This window comes from Amia ocellicauda, chromosome 2, assembly GCF_036373705.1.
Source record: "Amia ocellicauda isolate fAmiCal2 chromosome 2, fAmiCal2.hap1, whole genome shotgun sequence".
NCBI classification, from domain to species: domain Eukaryota; kingdom Metazoa; phylum Chordata; class Actinopteri; order Amiiformes; family Amiidae; genus Amia; species Amia ocellicauda.
In genome coordinates, this window is record NC_089851.1 from 28,316,064 (window position 1) to 28,337,222 (window position 21,159).

Here is a 21,159-nt window from a genome sequence, read left to right on the forward strand (position 1 = left end):
TAGAGATGGGATAGACATTTATACATTCCATGTTGTGGTGGATTACCAAGCAACTTCTCATTTCACAAGAATATGTTATTATTATTATAATAAAAATATTGTATAATAAAATAAGCACCTGTAATAACGAAAAAATAAACAGTAAAGAAGCAGACATGATCTGATCCCAAATAGGTTTGTCTGTGAATAGCTTACTAGGTTAAAGACACAAATGAAATGAAGATTATAGAGCAAATAACATGTCAATAATTAGAGTTTAATTATGCCTTTTCAGGCCTACTGACAAAACTGTATAAAATAATAATATCACAGAACAGTGGGTACTAAATAATTATACAAGTTCAAAGTCTTGCATATGCTGTGGACCTGTATTAAACTAACAACTGATAGCTCTTGCTATTTTATCTTGTATTCATTTTGGCAGACCTGCACTGCACCTGCACTTCTGCAGTTTTCACTTGTTTTTTTATTCTTAATATTTGCTTAACTTGGACAACAGTGCACATGCATTGAACATCAAACAGGAGTGTTTTCTGATGATTATCTTCAATAATCTAAGTAATTTAATATCAATCAAGTCAATAAATTAATCATTTAATACAAGGAGCATTTCAGAGCTCAGTCCAGCAGATTTCAAGGACCAAACCTGAAGACCACTGCTCTAAACATGAAGTTCACCATTATGACACTTCACCTATGATATGTGATAGGTCAGCCAGCCCAACCCTTTTTTCAGTTTCCATTTAACACTTTTCCCAAGGGAAGCAGTCCAATTGTGTTTGTATTAATGTACATATTCTAATATTAAACAGCTTCACATGATACATTTTTAATTAGATACTATAAACACAGGGATAAAGATCTTTCCACTACAGACATTGATAGAGAATGTATACACGATATTAAACAACATCTTGCTTCCAGATTTATTTTGTGTCTCTAGAGATTTTATCCAACTGATTCAGCACTTATTGCCCTATGTTTGCTTTTTCACAAGACATTACTTGCACAGTAGAATGTGTTTTTACTACTTGCATACAAATCACTGTATTTGTTATAATTTTTAACAAGAAATATACACTTTCCATCATAATTAAACCCTTTTCCACAACAATAGTCTTGGGATGTAGCAAACCCCTTGATAATTAGAATGGCTTTATGTCTATGTAAAAAAAAAAAAAAAAAAAAAAGAATACAATACTAGACCACTAGATACTGCAGAAATATTCCAAAAACCCATTATTATGTTACATTTTTGGATAGACTAAGAGGATAATTCATAGCAAAGAACCATAGAACATGGAGATTAATATAATTTCCCTGCTGTCTGCTGAAGGTGATTGTAATGATTTCAAAATCTACATAGATCCTGCATATTTATTGGTAATTATTGCACATATTCAGCAAGATTGGCAACTTAATGGTTTTTCTTTTCTTCTTATTCTGGGAAAGTGCAAATACATTTCATTTTTGATAACATAGCTATGTAATTCTCTAGTACAGAAATCTGCTATGCCTTAGCTAAATGGAAATACTTCCCCAGTCATATATCTTTCAAACTTGAATACATATTATATGAGTGACTCACAACTATGAATTTAAAGCTAAAAACTAACAAACAAAAGAAACATATTCACCAGCATAGCTGTTTTCATGTTGTGTATTCATGCAGGGTTGTGTGATTTCCATGTGTATTTTTTTTTAATATTAGACTAATTCCTTATATCTGTGGCTCAGCACATAGATATATGATTGATTACTGAAATATTATTTTATCTTCAGTTTATTATGTTGATAACTGGTGTCACAGCAAATGTTTAAGTTGTAAAACTGCTGCACAACTGTCTTCTGGGCTGTTATCATTTCAAGAATGCTATTGCAAGTCTCATGGTGTGTGAGTTGTCCCTGGCTGTGCTTAACTTTGTCCCTGACACTCTGAGGACCCCTGCCACGTCATATTGGTTGCGATCCTCCACAAGCATACTAATGAATCTAGAAGCATCTGTTATACTACAATTTCTGCCATCATACCAGGAAAGTGTTGCACTGCTTTCATGGATCATTTGTTTGATTAACATTTTTTAGATTCCAGCAGGGATTTTTTCATATATAACCTGACCATCAACTCTCATGTATGTACTGTTTGAATACAGAGCTCTGAATCAAGAGATTGTTTACCCTCTATTATTAAATGCAGCTGTCTTTGCCAGCTACTCAGTATGTTTATCTTATGAAAGAAATAACATGCATTTAGTTCCACCAACCACCAATACAAAAAACAACAGGAGTTAACTCATACATTGACACTAGTATTTTGTTTTCATGTATTTTAGATGTTTAGTTTATATTGGAGGCCAAGTAATCATCACATTTGATTATTTTCATAATATTAAATCAATTGTCTCTTTCTTTCTCAATGCCCAATGTTACACAAATTGTTAAAGTATTAAGATGGTTTTTAATCTATGTATTTGCTCCCAATATACAAAAAACAAACAACAACAACACAAATACCACACAATGTCAAAGGTATACCTCACAGGAGAATGTGTGGGTATAATGTCTTTAGCTGGGTGATCTCCAAGATTAGACAATTCTATCTTGTTACATAATACACCTCCACCCAGGTGGGTATTAGAGAATGAAAACACATGCATGAACATTGGAATGGATTTAATTGCTTAACCAGATGCAACAATGCTGGACTGCTTTTCTGTCAGAAAACCAAGTCCGTCAGCAGTAATTAGAACACACATTATTTAAATTAATATGTGAGTTAAAGAAGTCTAACATGGCAATTTGATAACATTAATAGTATATATTGTATGCACCCGCACAGTGCTTTGAGGTGACTGGTGTGGGTGGAGTTCCTGGTGCAGTACGCTTGATGAAGCGCCCTCCAACACGCTCGGTCTGTGCGTGATTGATTATTTTTGTTTGCTTTGTTTGGAGTTTTTTTTTTTTGTTTGTTTTCTTTGTTTCCCCTTTAAAAACATTTGTCTTTTCTTTTTGGCTTCCCATGGCGGGGCGATGAGTAATGTAACCCCTCTATATGTTGCTGTATGTGTTTCTTTTACTCTCCTTCCGCCCTACCATAGCATAGATCATCTTGTTAGATAGAGGGAATGCCTGTATTATGCTGTATTAGACCTCATATTTTTGTTATCCTGATTAAGCTGTGGAATAAAAGTGTAGTGAACTACACTTTTGTATTGTTAGAAGCGACTCTGCTTTAGTCTGCTTTGCGGCTTTGTTTGTTTATGTTTACAATGGTTTACGTACTGCATTCTTATTGGTGAGCGCTTTTGTGGTCGTAACTATATATATATATAGCTATACTGTTCTATTATTAAACTCAGTGTGGAGAAATGTAAAAAAAACACCTTTGATAGATTTTCTGGTTTATTCACATACTTTGACAGTATCAAAAGTAATGTACTTGATAGAAAACTGAATTTGACATCTACAGGGACAGCAGTCTCAATCTTTCTTTAAAAACAATGTATTTTTTGATCTGCCACAAATGCCCATGATAATATAAGTGAGCGTTTAATGTGTTAATTTCTTTATTATTACTTGTGATATATTAACTGGGGAGGCAACAGAAACACTGGCAAGATATAAAAAATACATTTATTTTGTTTTAAAGCCGTGCAAAATACCAGCCTCTAACATTAACACACAAACAACCTGCATGCTTTTCAGTGAATTGTTGTTGGTGATGTCAGATCACACAATTTCAGTGTAACATGTTTAGTAGAAACATCATTCTGGGCAATGTTATGTTGGAAAGTTCAATAATCAAATACCCACCACTTCCTATTTTAAAACATATATTTATTTAGTTTGTTTTCAGGCAGAGCACCAGCATCATCCAAAACAGAAATAGCTGACTAGCTATACAAAATAATTGGCCAGGTTGACCAATAGCCAGGAAAAGCAACCACAAATGGACCACAATGTGCACAAAAAAACAAAAGTACAAGTTGGATGAGCGTGCAATGTGGAGGCGATTGCAGGAATATTCAGTGCAGGAGCAATTTAGGATTGATAGACTTGGCAGGCTTGAATAACAAGGCAGTCTACAGTGTCAGAAACAGATTGTGAGGGAATTAATGCAAACAATGCAATGGCTGCAATAATCAGAAAGTGACAAGAAGAGAAGGGCTATGCCCCCACAGTTACACTTTTTTATGTACTTGATCGGCCCCACTTACAGAATCACATTGCCATGCCATGTTAGAGAGCTGTTATTGGGGTACATTTCACACATAATACCCCAGAGATCGTTAAAAGGAGAGAAAAGTTCACAAATAGTGCATTGCAAATTATCTGGGCACTTTAGGAACAGAATACACCAAATGAATTAACATAAAAAGAATATAACTGTCTTCACCCTGCAGTACATCTTGTGACAATAATTTAAAGAAGCAATTTTTGAAATGGACAGCAGAGAGTGATTGAGAGGAAGGTGGGCGATTGATAGCTAACGAGTATCAGGAAGGACACTGACACACAGAAAGAAGTTAGGGAGGAAGAGTACCTATATAATCACAGTGCTTCTACACCTTCCCGAGAACTGCTGGAAGGTGAAAGGTTGCAGAAGTGTCAATACTAACAAATGGGGACTATAAGATACCCATAGCTGAACTATGAGTGCTGCTGTGGCTTAGATAGGAGCCTAAAGGAGCATAGGAGTGAACCCCAACTGAGGTGGATGATTTAGTCTGCTAAAAAACCTGACAGACATGTTGACATGTAGACTATTCCTTCTCTTGTGAATTTAAATAATTCTGAAGAATTGTGAACTTAACATCCATTTCAGTTTAACATTTTATATTATTTAGTGGACCTTTGGCAGCAGGCTTCCTATCTTTATGCTGTCCTTTAGAAACTGATGATTATATCACTTAATAATGTTTATTAAAATTATTAAACATATTTTTACAATTTGTTTTAAATGCATCTTGATGTCCTTGAAACATGTCAGCTGTTTCGGTCGCTTTTACTCACCTACGTCAGACATTTCAGGGACACTTGCTATGTAGGTTTCTTTCGTAAACTTTGGCTCGTTGTCATTGATGTCATGGATTTTAATGATGAATTCAGACTCTGGCTCCAGGGGCCGGCCTGTCCTCTTGTTTACAGCCTGAGCACGCAGTGTGTAGTAGGCCTTTTCTTCTCTGTCCAGCCTCTTAGTAGCATGAATATCACCAGAGTTTTCATCAATGAGAAACAAGCTGCCAGCCCCATCTCCATTAAGGACATACTTAACACTTCCATCTCCTCTGTCCTGATCCGAATGAAGCTGGGAAAGAAAAATAAATAAAAATCAATCAATAACATCAAATTTATCAGAAATACAGTGTTGACACTGTCAATGTTGTAAATGACTATTGTAGCTGGAAACGGCTGATCTGTAATGGAATGTCTACATAGGCGTACAGAGGCCCATTATCAGAAACCATCAGTCCTGTGTTCCAATGGCACGTTGTGTTTGCTAATCCAAGTTTATCATTTTAAAGCGCTAATTGATCATTAGAAAACCCTTTTGCAATTGTTAGCACAGCTGAAAACTGTTGTGCTGATTAAAGCAGCAATAAAACTGGTCTTTAGACTAGTTGAGTATCTGGAGCATCAGCAATTGTGGGTTTGATTACAGGCTCAAAATGGCCAAAAACAAAGAACTTTCTTCTGAACCTCGTCAGTCTATGCTTGTTCTGAGAAATGAAGGCTATTCCATGCGAGAAATTGCCAAGAAACTGAAGATCTCATACAACGTTGTGTACTACTCCCTTCACAGAACAGCGCAAACTGGCTCCTACCAGAATAGAAAGAGGAGTGGGAGGCCCCGGTGCACAACTGAGCAAGAGGACAAATACATTAGAGTGTCTAGTTTGAGAAACAGATGCCTCACAGATCCTCAACTGGCAGCTTCATTAAACAGTACCCACAAAACACCAGTCTCAACGTCAACAGTCAACTCCAGGATGATGAGTTGGAATGAAAAAGCCACATCTCAGCCAATAAAAATAAAAGATTAAGATGGGCAAAAGAACACAGACACTGGACAGAGGAAGATTGGAAAAAAGTGTTATGGACAGACAAATCTAAGTTTGAGGTGTTCGGATCACAAAAAAGAACATTCGTGAGATGGAGGAGTGCTTGACGCCATCTGCTTCAGTGGTGGTAAAGTGGAAGATTTGTACAGGGTAAAAGGGATCTTGAAGAAGGAAGCCTATCACTCCATTTTGCAATGCCATGCCATACCCTGTGGACGGTGCTTGGATTGGATCCAATTTCCTCCTACAACAGAACAATGACCCAAAGCACAGCTCCAAACTATACAAGAACTAGTTAGGGAAGAAGCAGTCAGCTGGTATTCTGTCTATAATGGAGTGGCCAGCACAATCACCAGATCTCAACCTATTGAGCTGCTGTGGGAGCAGCTTGACCATATGATATGTATGAAATGCCCATCAAGCCAATCCAATTTGTGGGAGGTGCTTCAGACAGCATGGGATGAAATCTCTTCAGATTACCTCAACATATTGACATAGTTCATTTATTCACACGGTAAGAGCTGTAGTTGCCCTGCGCTAGCTGCGCTATTTGACAGGTGTCAACTGCTCCTGTGTTCCATGTGTGGCGCATGAACCAGCTCCTGCACCCCGTGATATATATAGTTCGTTGTCACGACATGGTCAAGCTGGTGTGGCCTTGCTTCTAGCTGTGCTAGTGGAGCAAGCACTATGATGTCCCATGTGTGGCGCCCCGTGGTGTATATAGTTCGTTTGTACGAAATCTAATTGTCAGCACAACAGAGCTCTTCCACTCTGTACTATTCAGTTAAGTTGGATGCTCCTGTGCTGCATGCTGACAGCATGAAGGTCCTGCTGTCACGCAATATGTACATATTGTATATTCTTGTTCGGCTCAGCTACTCTGTTGACTAACCAGCTATGTATTCTGTTGTTTTTTCATTGGGTCTGTGGCTTTGCTCCAATTGGATCAGGGGTCCACTGCCATGATATGCGCAGAGGCTGCACAAGTTGCTTGATTGCCCGGACCAGATATTGTGCAAGTAGATTCGGCCTCACTCCTAGCTGTACTAGTAGAGCAGCCGGTCTTGTTGTTGTGAGCGGAGGAGAATAACCTCTGTAGCCCCACCTTGTATATGCTAATTCTAGACAGTTCCCAGTAAGAGCGTGACTATGGTCCTCGCTCCTACGGGGCCCCTGAGGTTACAGTCTGGAGTTGTGTTGCTGAGGCCCCTAGCGGTGCACCTCGGGGCAGGCTCCCTTATCAGCTCGCTGCCTCCTCCCTTGCGATGGCTTAATTATAGAGTAACCCCTCCCCCTTGGGCAGTGCTTCCGACTTGAAAGATAACGATAGGTTGCGTATGCAACCCCGGTTATCTGAAAAAGGGTTGCAAGGTCAGACGGGAGTCCTGGCTCCCGGCAAAAGAGGACGAATCTGCGCTGACGTCACATTTTATAGAACAGGAAGTGGGAAGGGACCTGTTCTAAGTGACGAGTGCAGGGGCCAATGGCAGCTTTGATAGAGTGATGTTTCGATCAGGTTCATATGGCAGTGCGCAGAAACCCCTCCCCCTTGGGCAGTGTTTCCTTTTTCAGATAACCGTGGTGGCATACACAACCTTTCATTCTTTCGTATATAACATTATAGAGGAAACTGTCTAAATTATTTATTATTTTAATCTTACAAGTTATAACTACACCTGACTCGATTTTATGTTTCAATATAAATACAGGTTCACAATCTTATCCGCCAATTCCGAAATTCGAAAAGCTCTGAAAACCGTTTGTGCAGCGTAAATGTCCTCAGTTCTGCATAATTTCAGAGATCCCATTGGTGAAGCAGTGCAGAGCTTTACAGATCTGCAGACATCTGAGCTACAAGAACGCGACCCAAGAGTTTTGAGAGTGCAATTATTTCCTCTAAAATAAATACAAATATTGGATCAACAAGAGAGTGTGCGATAAAAGCTAGTTATGTTATCTATAATGTTACTGTTATTATTATCATCATAAGCTATTATATGCAGACTGATTAAAATTACATAAATAGTAATTAGTAGAAAGGCTACCGAGCACAGTGGATTCAACTGGTTAGTTCCTACATTGCGAGTAACCATTCATTCATACTTGGAAGAAAGAAATCTGCAGTCTGGCAGTACTTCAAATACGATGAGAAAATGAAGAAAATGCCTTGTAAGATATGAACTGCAGGAAATGAACCTGAATGTGGCTACAATATGTACAACGAATGAAGCGACATCTGAAGAGTAAAATCAATTCAAATCCATTTGTACGATTTTTGCTTTAGACAAACCTGTGAAGGCTTTGGATGTAAAATAATTATTCTGAATGTAAGTTAGTCCATGATTCTTATATGTTCTTACAGTAATATTTAAATATAATATACATTTATGTCAATATGATGAACTTAAATAGCACGACTAAAATGTGACTAAAACTAATGCAATTTTAGTTGACTAAAACTAACAAAGATTTTTGTCAATTTTTACTTTACTAAAGATAAAGAAAAGTGCATGACTAAAATGTGACTATATCTCATAGACATTTTAGTGGACCTGACTAAGAATACGACTAAATAAAAAATGATGACTAAATTAACACTGGTTGTGTCTCAACACTAGCAGTCACATGTGCGTAAGGTGCTCTCCAATATTGTTTGATTTTGTTTTTGCAGATTGTTTTTTTGAATGTATGTGTTTTAAGTTTCAAAAAATATGAATGTGTTTGCATACAGGGTTGTGCCACTGACCGTGCTGGGGTGTTAACATAATATACAGTACCATACTACCTTTCTGAAATCCGAAAAATTCCAAATTCAGAAATACATCTTGCCCCAAGGGTTTTGGATAAGGAATTGTATCTTATTTTAATATACAATTAACCTGTATTTTAATTTAAGATACAGTACAAAAAGGTCTACCACTAAACATAATTATTTTAAAATATTGGTCCAGCTAGTAACTTGTTTGAGCTCTTTATACACTCCTTATTTTTAATGTATTTTTTGTGGTACAAAGATACAATGTATCAGGACATTTACACCAGTTTCTAAGCAACAGAAGTTTGTACCCGTTTCCAGTTGCTAAAGATGGTTGCACTGCATATATTATTATACCAATCTAGTGATTGTAAAAGTGGTGATTTACATAATAAGAATCAGTTCATTGACAGTAAATTATTTCAAGTTTCTCAATGACTACAATGTTTTTGTTTTTACAATTTGAGTTTACCTCAAGTCAGATTGTCACAATATCAGCATTTCAACAATGTCCATATTTAAATACACTAAAAACATACATTATACTGAAGATTACTAACATTTGTAATGTGTAGACCCCCTCCCACTTCCCCACACTGGAAAAATTGCAACCACCCCCCACCCCCATGTCCATTTATATATTGATATATTTCTTCCAGACAGGAAAACAAGCCATTAAGAGAATAAATGCAAAAACATTAAGATTAAAACTCAACTGTCTTTGGCCTATAAGCCAAGGGCAAAGCATTAAGTTAATTAATGAAAAGCCTGAGGAAATAACCTCTATAATATTCTTAAGAATCTCAGCCCACATAAAACTTAACTTTCAAATCGATTTCATTTGTGGCTACATTCTCTCCTGCTGTATCTAATTCAAAATAAACTCCACATGTTTGTGTTTAAAGACTTATTTTCAGAGCTGCTATTGTACATGTTTATATTCACATTCATTTAATGAGGATATTCTTTTGTTAATCTATTGATAATGTACACTGTCAGTGATGTTACCTTGGACTTTCCAGAAACATACATAAATTGGGAAAATAAGAAAATTACCTATCTTTGAATCTTGCTCACATTCCCTCAAATGAAATCTAATATGTATATCAGCAGAATGTTGTTAGTGGTTTAATTTATTCCGACAATATTTTAATTCAAGGATTAAGGTAGGTTAAGGATTTTGATTATATTGTATCATTAGACATGGTGTGTGTTTAGAGACCCTACATATTAAGAAACTCAGACAACCACAGATGGTCATCGTTGAGGATTATGAAATTTGTTTCATTTTAATAAGTGTTGTTGATAATGCTGCACATATGACAAGAACCTTGGAAAGAAGCCTTGAGCTAGATTAAATTAAAACAAATTGACCCACCTGTGAATAAAAAAACTACAAACCTGTACTCGATAGCAGTTATATCTACCAGTAGAAGAAAGAAGCATTTGTACAACAAATAAAGCTGCCAGCGACTACAGGTTTAAAGTCTTCTATCAGCAGGTTGGTCAAAGTTTTGGTTTAATCAGTGTATGTGACTTTTTGATGCACATCTGCTCTGCTTTGTCAGTTTAGAACATGATACCAGGAGAAAAACTGTTGAAAATATAAGTGAGCATTTCATTGGCGTGAAATGGGCAAACATTGCCCAGACTGCCTGTGAGCGATGGGTTTGTCTACTCCTTTCATGAAAAGGGAAAAAGCAGCTGTACCATCTTCACTGGTAATGAGGAGGAACATCTGGGCTGTAGCTGTATTTTTTTTTAACGCCAGCCAAATCCAGGATAAAATAGCATTGTTTAAGAAAGACATTTGAGTTAATCTGAAGAACAGCAATTGCCAATGTATCACTCTAAGTGGGTCAGGAGGAATGAAAGCAGATGTTGCAGCAACAGAACCGTACAACTTCAGAAACACCCCCAACCTGTACTGCTTGACATCATGTTATTCAGTGAGACATTTAATTAAATAAATATTTTTGGTTGAATACTGATTCACCATAGAGAAAACTATAAATTTTGCATTTGGTTGAACTAAGTTAAGACAAAGGATGTGTAAAAACAATTGGTTCCTATGGACTTCAGTCCTAAGATTACACACCTGGTATCTCAGTAGAGTCAACTGAAATCTCTCAGGTTTTCTCTAGGATCCATTTTCTTTATAACCTACGTTCACAAACTCTGAGAGGATATCACTGATACATCAGCATCGTTTCACTGGAAATATTTAGTATTATTCTAAACAACAATTTGTTCAAATGAAGGGTGTGGATACTGGCAATGTCACTGCATGTCCAATACCCTTCACGAGATCCTCTTATTGCAGACCTGTTATGCAGTCTATCTAAATGAATAACAGTACCAGATGCTTGCTGTTGTACAAGTACTTCCCATGTTTCCATACAGCTGCTTATGAATGCCCACAGGCAATTATTGCATGTCCTAATTAATGTCCAAGTATCCCATGGGAAGCATATTAAACAGGTTTTAATTATAATACCACACAACAAAATGAGAATCATTACAGAGGCTCATGAGGTATGAACCCTTTTTGTCTTCATAATGAACTTTCAATGACCTTTAAAGAAATATTAGAAATAAAAATATTTTAATGAGAAATTCGTATCACCAATATAATGACAGTGCAACATTTCATCTCAGAATTAGAGCAGCAACATTTTTTTTTCTAAATATAATTTCAGCAAAATTAGATTTATTTTTTGTGTCCATATAAACTTCAGAAAAGCTTGTCATACTGATTCCAGATTTTGCTTTTCATGCTTTCAATACTGCATGTCCTTTTGCACAGACACACATATATGAAGAAATAAAAAAATCAAATAGTAAAAATGGGAAGGAGTACATGCTATTGAAAGTCTACCTATTTGTTTGAAGAGAAAAGTATTTGATCAATACATACTACCAGTGCTCACGTATGGCTCTGAAACACACTAAATGTGTAGACAACACAAAGAAGCATAAAGAGATGCCTGCTTGGAATGACAAAAAGTGACAGAAAAACAAATACATTGATCCAAACAAACAATAGTCAGTGACATCATTGAAAGAGGGACAGTATTAAAACGGCAATGGTAGGAGAACAGGCCAAATATTGACAAAAGAAGCTATGTAATTGATCCCAAGAGATTAAAAAAAGACCTAGAAGAAGAGCACATAAAAGATGTGAACATAAAATAAGACGATTTGCTGGTGTGACCTGGAAAAGAGATCCTGTACTTGCTGTAAGTGTAAGTGGAAACCTTCATCCAACACTGGATCGATAAAGGAGAGAGAGAGAGAGAGAGAGAGAGAGAGAGAGAGAGAGAGAGAGAGAGGGGAGAAAAAGACAGAGAGAGAGAGAGAGAGAGACCCACACAATCACACATACCTTTGATGATCACCGATTAACATGCTTGCATCCTATTTAGCAAATTACCATGTTAAAAACAACAACAACAACAACAACAACAACAACAACAACAACAACAACAACAACAAAATAAGTGCAAAATAGTTCAGGCACAAATACTTTCTTATCTGGTAGCTTGACCTTCTGTATCATGCAGGGAGTCATGCCATTCATAACACAAATTAAATTGTATGAAAACAGCTGTACAACCTTTGGAGAATCTTAGCTATGATATGGCAGTGCTCTCAATTTGTATGTTCATAGATGTAACCATAGTTCATAGACCAAAATAACCAAAAGTCATGTAGTTCCTAAATCTAATAAGTTATAGAATAAGCATATTTAAAAATCATAACTGGGTCCAGATTTTGTCTGAGCTAATGGAATTGTTCCTTAAGTATGGTCACATAAGAGAGAAATGGATGTGTTGACAGAAACTGGAAATCATTTACTGTCCATGAACTGATTCTTATTTTGTAAATCACCACTTCAGACTGTGGTCATAATCAGGATAATAAGCAGTGCAGCCATCTTTAGCAAATGGTTAGTTGCTTAGAAACTGGTGTAAATGTCTTGATACATTATACCTTTGTACCAGAAGAAAGACATTATACACTTTTTTTTTGAGAGAGATAAATGGATGCTGCTGATTACATGGTTCCTATTAATGCTTTTATTAGTAGTCCTATTAATATTAGAATAACTGTAATTGTTAGCACTATCATAAACTGGCAACAAAGCTAATCAATTTAATTAGGTTAATTGGAGCATTATACCCCGCTATGTCTGCTTTTATTTAGTTTTCCATCAAACTTGGGCTTGAGAAGACATAAGTATAAAATAAGAATGGTTTAGCCCTGGACCAAATCAAAACTTCAACACACCTGCCAACTTCAAATTAAAAAATGCAGTACTTGATATAGGTTTGCATTCGTGTGAAGGAAGAATATGCTGTTAAACCAAATACTTCCATGCAGTATTATAATTGTAATCTGCAGCTGGTGGGTGGGTGACAGCTTTGATTTAAACTGGAGCTTAGTTTTTAAGAAAAGCTTTTATAGGTAGCCACCAAATAACCCACAAAAAACAGACTCACTAACCATGCAAAGGAGAGTTGACCTGCTGTATAGTTCTTGAATAATAAGTGCGCTGTTCCCAGATCAGTCCCAGTGTAAACACATATATATTATCTTACACTGTATATATATATAGGCAGCTGTTTAATTATACCACCTGATGATATGGGCAAACATGTTGTCATGAATATAACGATAATCATGTTTATTAGATTAAAAGATTTGTTTTCACAAGCATATGTAATGCTGTATCAGTCAGTTTTTGCAGACCAATGGCATTGAGATATGTAGGTGGATAACTGACTAATGATATTTACACAAACAAGAAAGATAACAGTACACCATGCTTAACAGAGAGGGAGAGTACAAAAATAAGCTTAAGGCAATATGCTTTTGTTAAGAACAGCTATCTAGACTGTGTACAGCTGTGCTGAATATCTGTATTACATTGCCTTATTATATTTAATTAGTTGATACTTGAACTATACAGTGTATAATTGCTGTAAATAAATGCATGAATTATGAAGCATAATCATTAGTTATTCATGCAATTCAATTACATTCTCTTTTTGATTTTTGAAGTTTGAAGTTGTCAATCACTACTTTAAATCACTTGTATATTATAATACACATATTCAATATGCAAAACAGAATGAATGTTTTAGGAGCCGTGAGGCAAGGGTAGCATAAAATAATTAAATAACCACCATCAATATCAAATTGTATAAAAGCCCAGTTCACCTATATCAAATTTAAATGAATACAAATAGCAGTTTGGTAAAACAATGATATAACTAGTGATGATTACTTACCATAATAAGAAGCATGAAATAGTATATGTTACTCAGTTCCCTAGGTAATTTGAACTTGATCTCTTTCTCTCACTCACACTCATGCCCACCCACACATAATACCTCCTGCCTGCTTCTCTGCAAATTAGTGCTGACCACAGTCAAGCCAAATACTATTGTAGACATATGTAGAAAATAAAAATAAAAAGGGAAATAGCTTGGTTGTATAAGTGTCCACCCCTTGTACTAGCAATCATAAATTAGCTCAGGTGTAGTCAGGGGCCTTCAAAATCACACAGCAAGTTAAGGTGGCCTCCACCTGTGTTAAATTATTGTGATTCACTTGATTTCAGGATAAATTCAGCAGTTCCTGTTGGTTCCCTCTGCTGGGTAGTGCATTTCAAAGCAAAGACTCAACCATGAGCACCCAGGAGCTTTCAAAGAAACTTTGGGACAAAATGGTTGAATGGCACAGATTAGGGGATTGGTAAAAAAATATCAAGGGCCTTGAATATCCCCTGGAGCACGGTCAATATGGTTATTATGAAGTGGAGGGTGTATGTCAAACCAAGACCCTGCCTAGATCAAGCCGTCCCTCCAAACTGGATGACCGAACAGGAAGGAAACTGATCAGAGGCCAATGGCAACTTTGCAACAGCTACAGGCTTTTATGGCCAAGACTGGTCAAGCATTCAATAAATCTGGCCTGTTTGGTAAGGTTGCAAGAAGGTAGCCATTACTCAAGAAAGAAACTAAAATTGAACTTTTTGGCCTAAATGCAAAGTGTTATGTTTGGTGCAAATCCAACACAGCAGTTCAACCAAAGAACACCATTCATACTGTGAAGCTTGGTGGTGGCAGCATCATGTTATGGAGTTTCTCATTGGAAGTTCAACTTTCAGAGTAACAATGACTTGAAGCACACATCCAAAGCTACTCTAATGGTTAAAGAACAAAAATGTGTGGCCATTTAGATGCCCCTCTAAATCCAATTGTAAATTAGTGGCATGACTTGAAGATTGCTGTCCACCAACACTCCCTGAGGAACTTGACAGAGCTTGAACAGTTTTGTAAAGAAGAATGGTCAAATATTGAGAAATCGAGGTGTGCACAATTGGTAGCGACCTACTCCAATAGACTCTGCCAAAAGTGCTTCCACCAAGTATTAACTCAGGGGGGTGGAGATGTATCTAATTATGATATTTATAGTTTTGTATTCCCTAAACAGTATGGAGTATGGTCTATAGATAAGTGGGGGAAATCTTCATTTAAATGCATGAAACTCTGGGGCACTGATGTGAAAAATGTGAAAAAAGTTAATATATATGAATATGTAAATACATTAAATAAACAGTTGAAGAACAGTATAGAATAAGGAGAACAACACAAATCCCTGCAGTAGTGGCTTCATATATATTGCTGGGCACTCCTGTTGAGATTCCCTGAACAAGGGAATTGAGATAACTGACTGTGAGAAATCAATTTCAAAAACCCAATTCCTATGATCCCTGATGAGGCAATAATGAAATCTAATTGAATAGGAGCTTTGACCATTATGAATGAGGAGTGAAGAGTGACAAATTCTTTATGTTATTATAAACCAAAAATATGTTTTAGTTATTTACAGCAATTGATTGTCTTGCATTTGTTTTAATCACTCAAGACTGCACTTTACTACAGTTTAAAATCCAACAAGGACAAGGGAATGTAAGCAAAGGAGTCAACTAAAATGTATGTAATTATATTTATATCTTAGGTGGACTTTTTATCTTTCAAAACCAGTACTTTTAAACAGACACACAGTAGTACTGTATTATATACATGTAAATAACTGGTTTGTTAAAACCATTAAAAGAAAACCAGATGGTACACGGTGATGTTGGCATCCTGACTAATCTAAGACATTTTTAAATACTGACACTGATCTGACTGCAGTGGTATTTACTTGTGTGCTACTCATGTTTTTTTATTATTAGCAGTTAATATAGGAGATAACATCCCAGTGAGGTGGAAGATCTACCCTTGTGGTTAGTGGTTAGTGCTGCTGCCTCACAGCTGCTCGGACTGGATTCCAGTCTTGGGTGTCTGCCTGTATGGAGTTTGCATGTTCTCCCCATGTCTACGTGGATCTGGTTTCTTCCCTAAGACACACTACTTAGGTTGATTGACTACTAAAATATCCTGCTGTTGTGTGTGTGTGTGTGTGTGTGTGTGTGTGGTATTTCTGGCCAGTGAGGTGAGTTATGGCTAATTCCCTATGTGAAGACCTCATCCGCAGGGGATTGATAACCTTATAACCTTATTTAGTAATAGGTAATTTTAGTAATTTTACAATAGGTCTTCCCTAATTACATAGTAGGTACTCAATAACTACATGTTAGCTACTCAAAAGAACAGTGTAATTATACATTTGGTAACGTACTTATTGTGTAAAAAGTGTGCCATGCCCGGCAAGGGCTTAGGTTTCGTTTCAATATTGGGGGGGATGTGTCCCCTACACCTATGGAGCCAGGAATACAATGTTGGGGGGACAATTAAAGATTCCGTCCCTAATAAACCGACGCCTATGATGCCTGTTATAGCTCCAAAGGCATCCTTACCAGACAAATGTGTAATTACATATGCTGTTAATACATTTTACACATTATGTATAATTACACTGTTTTTCATGAGTAACTAACATGTAGTTACTCACTATGTTAATAAACTAATTTGGGAGACCTACTGTAAACAGTTATTAATACGGATTACATGAGAAGTTAGAATGTATTATTGATACTAAAAAAACAACAATAAACATTAAAAGCATATATGTAGTTGTTATACTAACAACTAATATTGGATCAATGCATATTTTAGTTTTCAGCTAAAACAATTCTGTGTTGACAATACATATTATGTAACTGATAAGACTGCGTTTACAGTATATTACCAAAAGACATAGGATGAGCCTTCCAGCATCATGTAATTGATTTTATCACAGTTTTCCACACTGCCAGTGCACCGCCAGCACTGATGGGATTTTATGTTAGGTCCAGTACATTCTCCAACACAACATACTTTCACGAAGCTGCAAGTTTAATACAGCAGTTTAAAATGGAATAGAATTGAAAGTATTCTACTGCCTTCTCATAGTCTTAACCTCAATCCTATAGAATACCTCTGGGATAAAGTGAAATGGCAAACAGAAAGTAAGAGGCTGCTAAGTTTTCTCACTGCTATAGAAACTGCATTGTGCAATCAATTGTACAGTTTTCCTCTAGACATCTATCAAGATAATTGTACCAGTCATTAAGGCCATGGGTTTAGCAATTTAAGAAAATAATTGTCTCTCTCTCTCTCCCTCTCTCTCTTTCTCTCTTTCTCTATCACCCTCTCTCTATTCAATTATATATTTCTAATATATGTATAATATATACTGTGACCCTATAATGCATATGAACGTGGATAGATGTAGAATTTATGCACAATATATACACACACACAGATATATATGTGTGTGTGGAGGTGTGTGTATATAAGTTAAACCCCCCTAAGCTGTAAGCAGTGAGTCATTTGTATGATTTATTGCTTTTAATGTGTACATTTTTCCTTTGGACGTTGTTTATTAAGTTGTTAGATCATTGATAGTTAAGCACACACACTTATTTTTCTTACACCTTATAGCCATAGTTGATTTATTGCCAGTATGAGAAGAGAGTTTAAATATTCATGTTTTCTTTTTTCTTGAGCTTTGTTCATGTTTGTATGGTTTGTATCCTAAACTTTCATTACAGCTACCTGCTACCAACAAGCCAGTATCTCCAGAGGAAAGTTTTTTCAGAAAATATGTCTCTGAAAATGTAATTTTTCATTCAAAAATAAACATTTTGATTTATTAATCCAATGCCTGATTATACAAATACTTCAGCACATGAAGCAAATGAAAGCCATGTTAGCCCCTCCATTTTGAATCCTCTGTTGTTATATGTACTGTACTTATCAAAATGAATATAATTTAAAGATGCAGAGCACAACATATAACAAAGCCTACCTTGCCAACATACTGATAGTCAGTCCCTGTATACTCCTCAAGAAGGAAGAAATGATTCCACATCCACCCTCTTTTGGATCGCTGAAGTATCTTCCCATCTTTATCTGACACCCCAGACAGCTTATTTGGTGTCTCTTCATTATTCCTTTGTGACAGTAGCATCGTATAACTCCGGTGATGAAAGGAAAGCAGCAGAAGAAGTAGTAAGGAGTGATTAAATACCATTGTATCCAATTCTTCAAGTCCTTAATTAAGAATCTAATAAGGGAAAAAGTTCTGTATTGCCTTTATGTTACAATGGTGTGTCACAAAATCTGGCATTTTATTCCTCTTGTTAATCTTCTCTTGATCCCTGAAAAGAGAAGATCCACAGTTAAATTAAATATTGGCAAAATTGTATAATCATATTACTGCCACTAACATACCAACACATAGTAAGTAATGCTGGTGCAATTTTGTATTATAGATTAACAGGTAAATATAAGAAAAAACAAACAAGATCATAACAAGATAATAACACCCCCCCCCCCAATTAAAAAACAAATGTTTTAGACAATGTACCTTCTTATACATGGACAGTATTCAGATCTTGCTTTTATTTCCCTTGTGGACAAGGAAGATAATTAGAGTTAAAATTAGATGTTCGTTTGTTTGTTTTTTCTCAGATGACACTGACTAACTGGATGGCTGCTTTGAAATTAAACAAGAATAGCACTGACAAGGTGAAATGTCATCAGCCAACTGTATAGTTTTCATGAGAGCAAGAAATGCAATACATTTCTCTTTTCTACTTCACTGACACAAGGAAACTGACAGTTTGTTTTCTCCACAACTTTAACTGTCTAAAAAAAGGACATTTTGAAAAGTGATCATTACAGTTGGAACAGAACATGAAATGAAGTCTTTCTACCCATTAGACACATTATTCATTTGCGAATGAAATGCAAGCTCAGTATGCTATCTATCTATCTATCTATCTCTCTATCTATATACTTTTAAATATTATTAATTTATTAAATTAAATTAAATTAAATTAATTTATTAAAGTACACAATCAAACTTGCTACAGGGTTCTTGTTAGCAGCTCAAAGTTCATATGAACAGGTTACATTATATTTCGTCAGTTGCGGTCATTCTGAAATATGCATTTCTTCTGGGAATTAAAATGACAAAATGTATCATTATCTTCTTTCTGTTTGCGCAACATTTCGGTGTACCAAAAGAACACCACTATGATGAAAATTACAAATGTTATTTTATTTTGTTTGGATTTTTGTAACCTGTAGTACAAAAAACATTGCAAATCAAAAAGCCTCTGCTTTAAGTTGCAGCTGCAGGCGTCAAAATGTTTTATTGTTTTCATTACTATGTAATTACCGTTCTCACTGTGTGCATTCTTTCCTCAGTGTTTAAAATGAACATTTCTCAATAACAATTGATGTGCTGAATAATAATCGATTCTGTTTACTTTGATGCTCTGCGTATTCAGGTCTTGTCATAGTAAACAACATAAATCTTTCTAAAGCAAAATATGGCACAAGGGAGCACACCTCTTCCTTAAAAATTATTGTATTTGTGTAAAATTCATTCTATTTCAGCATGCAGTATTCACTTTCATATATATCTATGTTAGTTTTGAGGATTTATTAAAAAAAACTATTTATCAAATTCTGTTGTATTCAAATAATAAAAATCAATATACATATTTGTTCTGACTTACTGAACATTATATAAAATCATCTTCATCATCAGCCTGGAGAATATACACACATGCAATCATACACACACACATATATACATACATATAATTCCGTAGTGTTTTGATTTATGGCAATGGGCCAGACACATTGCAAGAAGTACAGATCAAATAGGGAAAAGGAAGCAGGTGCATCATGGGAAAGTGTGTGTGTATATTTGTATACGCACCATTCAGCCATAACATTATGACCACTGACAGGTGAAGTGAATAACACTGATAATCTCGTTATCATGGCACAGCCATGGAACAGCCAAACTCAGCTAACAAGGTGACAGTTTACTATTAAAAGTCATACACCATGGCAAGACTGAGCACAGCAACAAGACACAAGGTAGTTATACTGCATCAGCAAGGTCTCTCCTAGGCAGAAATGTCAAGGCAGACAGGGGTTTCCAGATGTGCTGTCCAAGCTCTTTTGAAGAAGCACAAAGAAACGGGCAACGTTCAGGACCGTAGACACAGTGGTCAGCCAAGGAAACTTAGTGCAGCAGATGAAAGACACATCATGCTTACTTCCCTTAGCAATCTGAAGATGTCCAGCAGTGCCATCAGTTCAGAATTGGCAGAAAACAGTGGGACCCTGGTACACCCATCTACTGTCCGGAGAAGTCTGGTCAGAAGTGGCCTTCATGGAAGACTTGCGGCCAAAAAGCCATACCTCCGACGTGGCAACAAGGCCAAGCAACTCAACTATGCATGAAAACACAGGAACTGGGGTGCAGAAAAATAGCAGCAGGTGCTCTGGACTGATGAGTCAAAATCCTTGCAAGTGTGGGGCTGCATTTCTATAAATGGAGTTGGGGATTTGGTCAGAATGAATGGTCTCCTCAATGCTGAGAAGTACAGGCAGATAATTATCCATCATGCAATACCATCAGGAAAGCATCTGATTGGCCCCAAATTTATTCTGCAGCATGACAATGACCCAGACATTCAGCAAAAGTCATTGAGAACTATCTTCAGTGTAAAGAAGAACATGGAGTCCTGGAAGTGATGGTATGGCCCCCACAGAGCCCTGATCTCAACATCATCCAGTCTGTCTGGGATTACATGAAGAGAGAGAAGCAACTGAGGCTGCCTAAATCCACAGAAGAACTGTGGTTAGTTCTCCAAGATGTTTGGGCCGACCGACCTGCCGAGTTCCTTCAAAAACTGTGTGCAAGTGCACCTTGAAGAATTGATGCTGTTTTGAAGGCAAAGGGTGGTCACACCAAATATTGATTTGATGTAGATTTTTCTTCTGTTCACTGTTCACTTTGCATTATGTTAATTGA

General features: G+C 36.4%; 1 protein-coding gene across 1 annotated transcript in view; it reads right to left on the reverse strand.

Annotated features, from left to right (window-relative positions):
* The window catches only part of LOC136768143 (cadherin-10), a 66,855-nt gene that overhangs the window by 23,196 nt on the left and 22,500 nt on the right, over window positions 1-21,159 (reverse strand). Inside the window, exons 2-3 of the mRNA XM_066722199.1 lie at window positions 18,127-18,478; window positions 5,014-5,308 (exon numbers count right to left, since the gene is read on the reverse strand). Coding sequence (XP_066578296.1) covers window positions 5,014-5,308; window positions 18,127-18,351 — 520 coding nt within the window. The 5' untranslated portion in view covers window positions 18,352-18,478. The remainder of the gene's footprint in view (window positions 1-5,013; window positions 5,309-18,126; window positions 18,479-21,159) is intronic.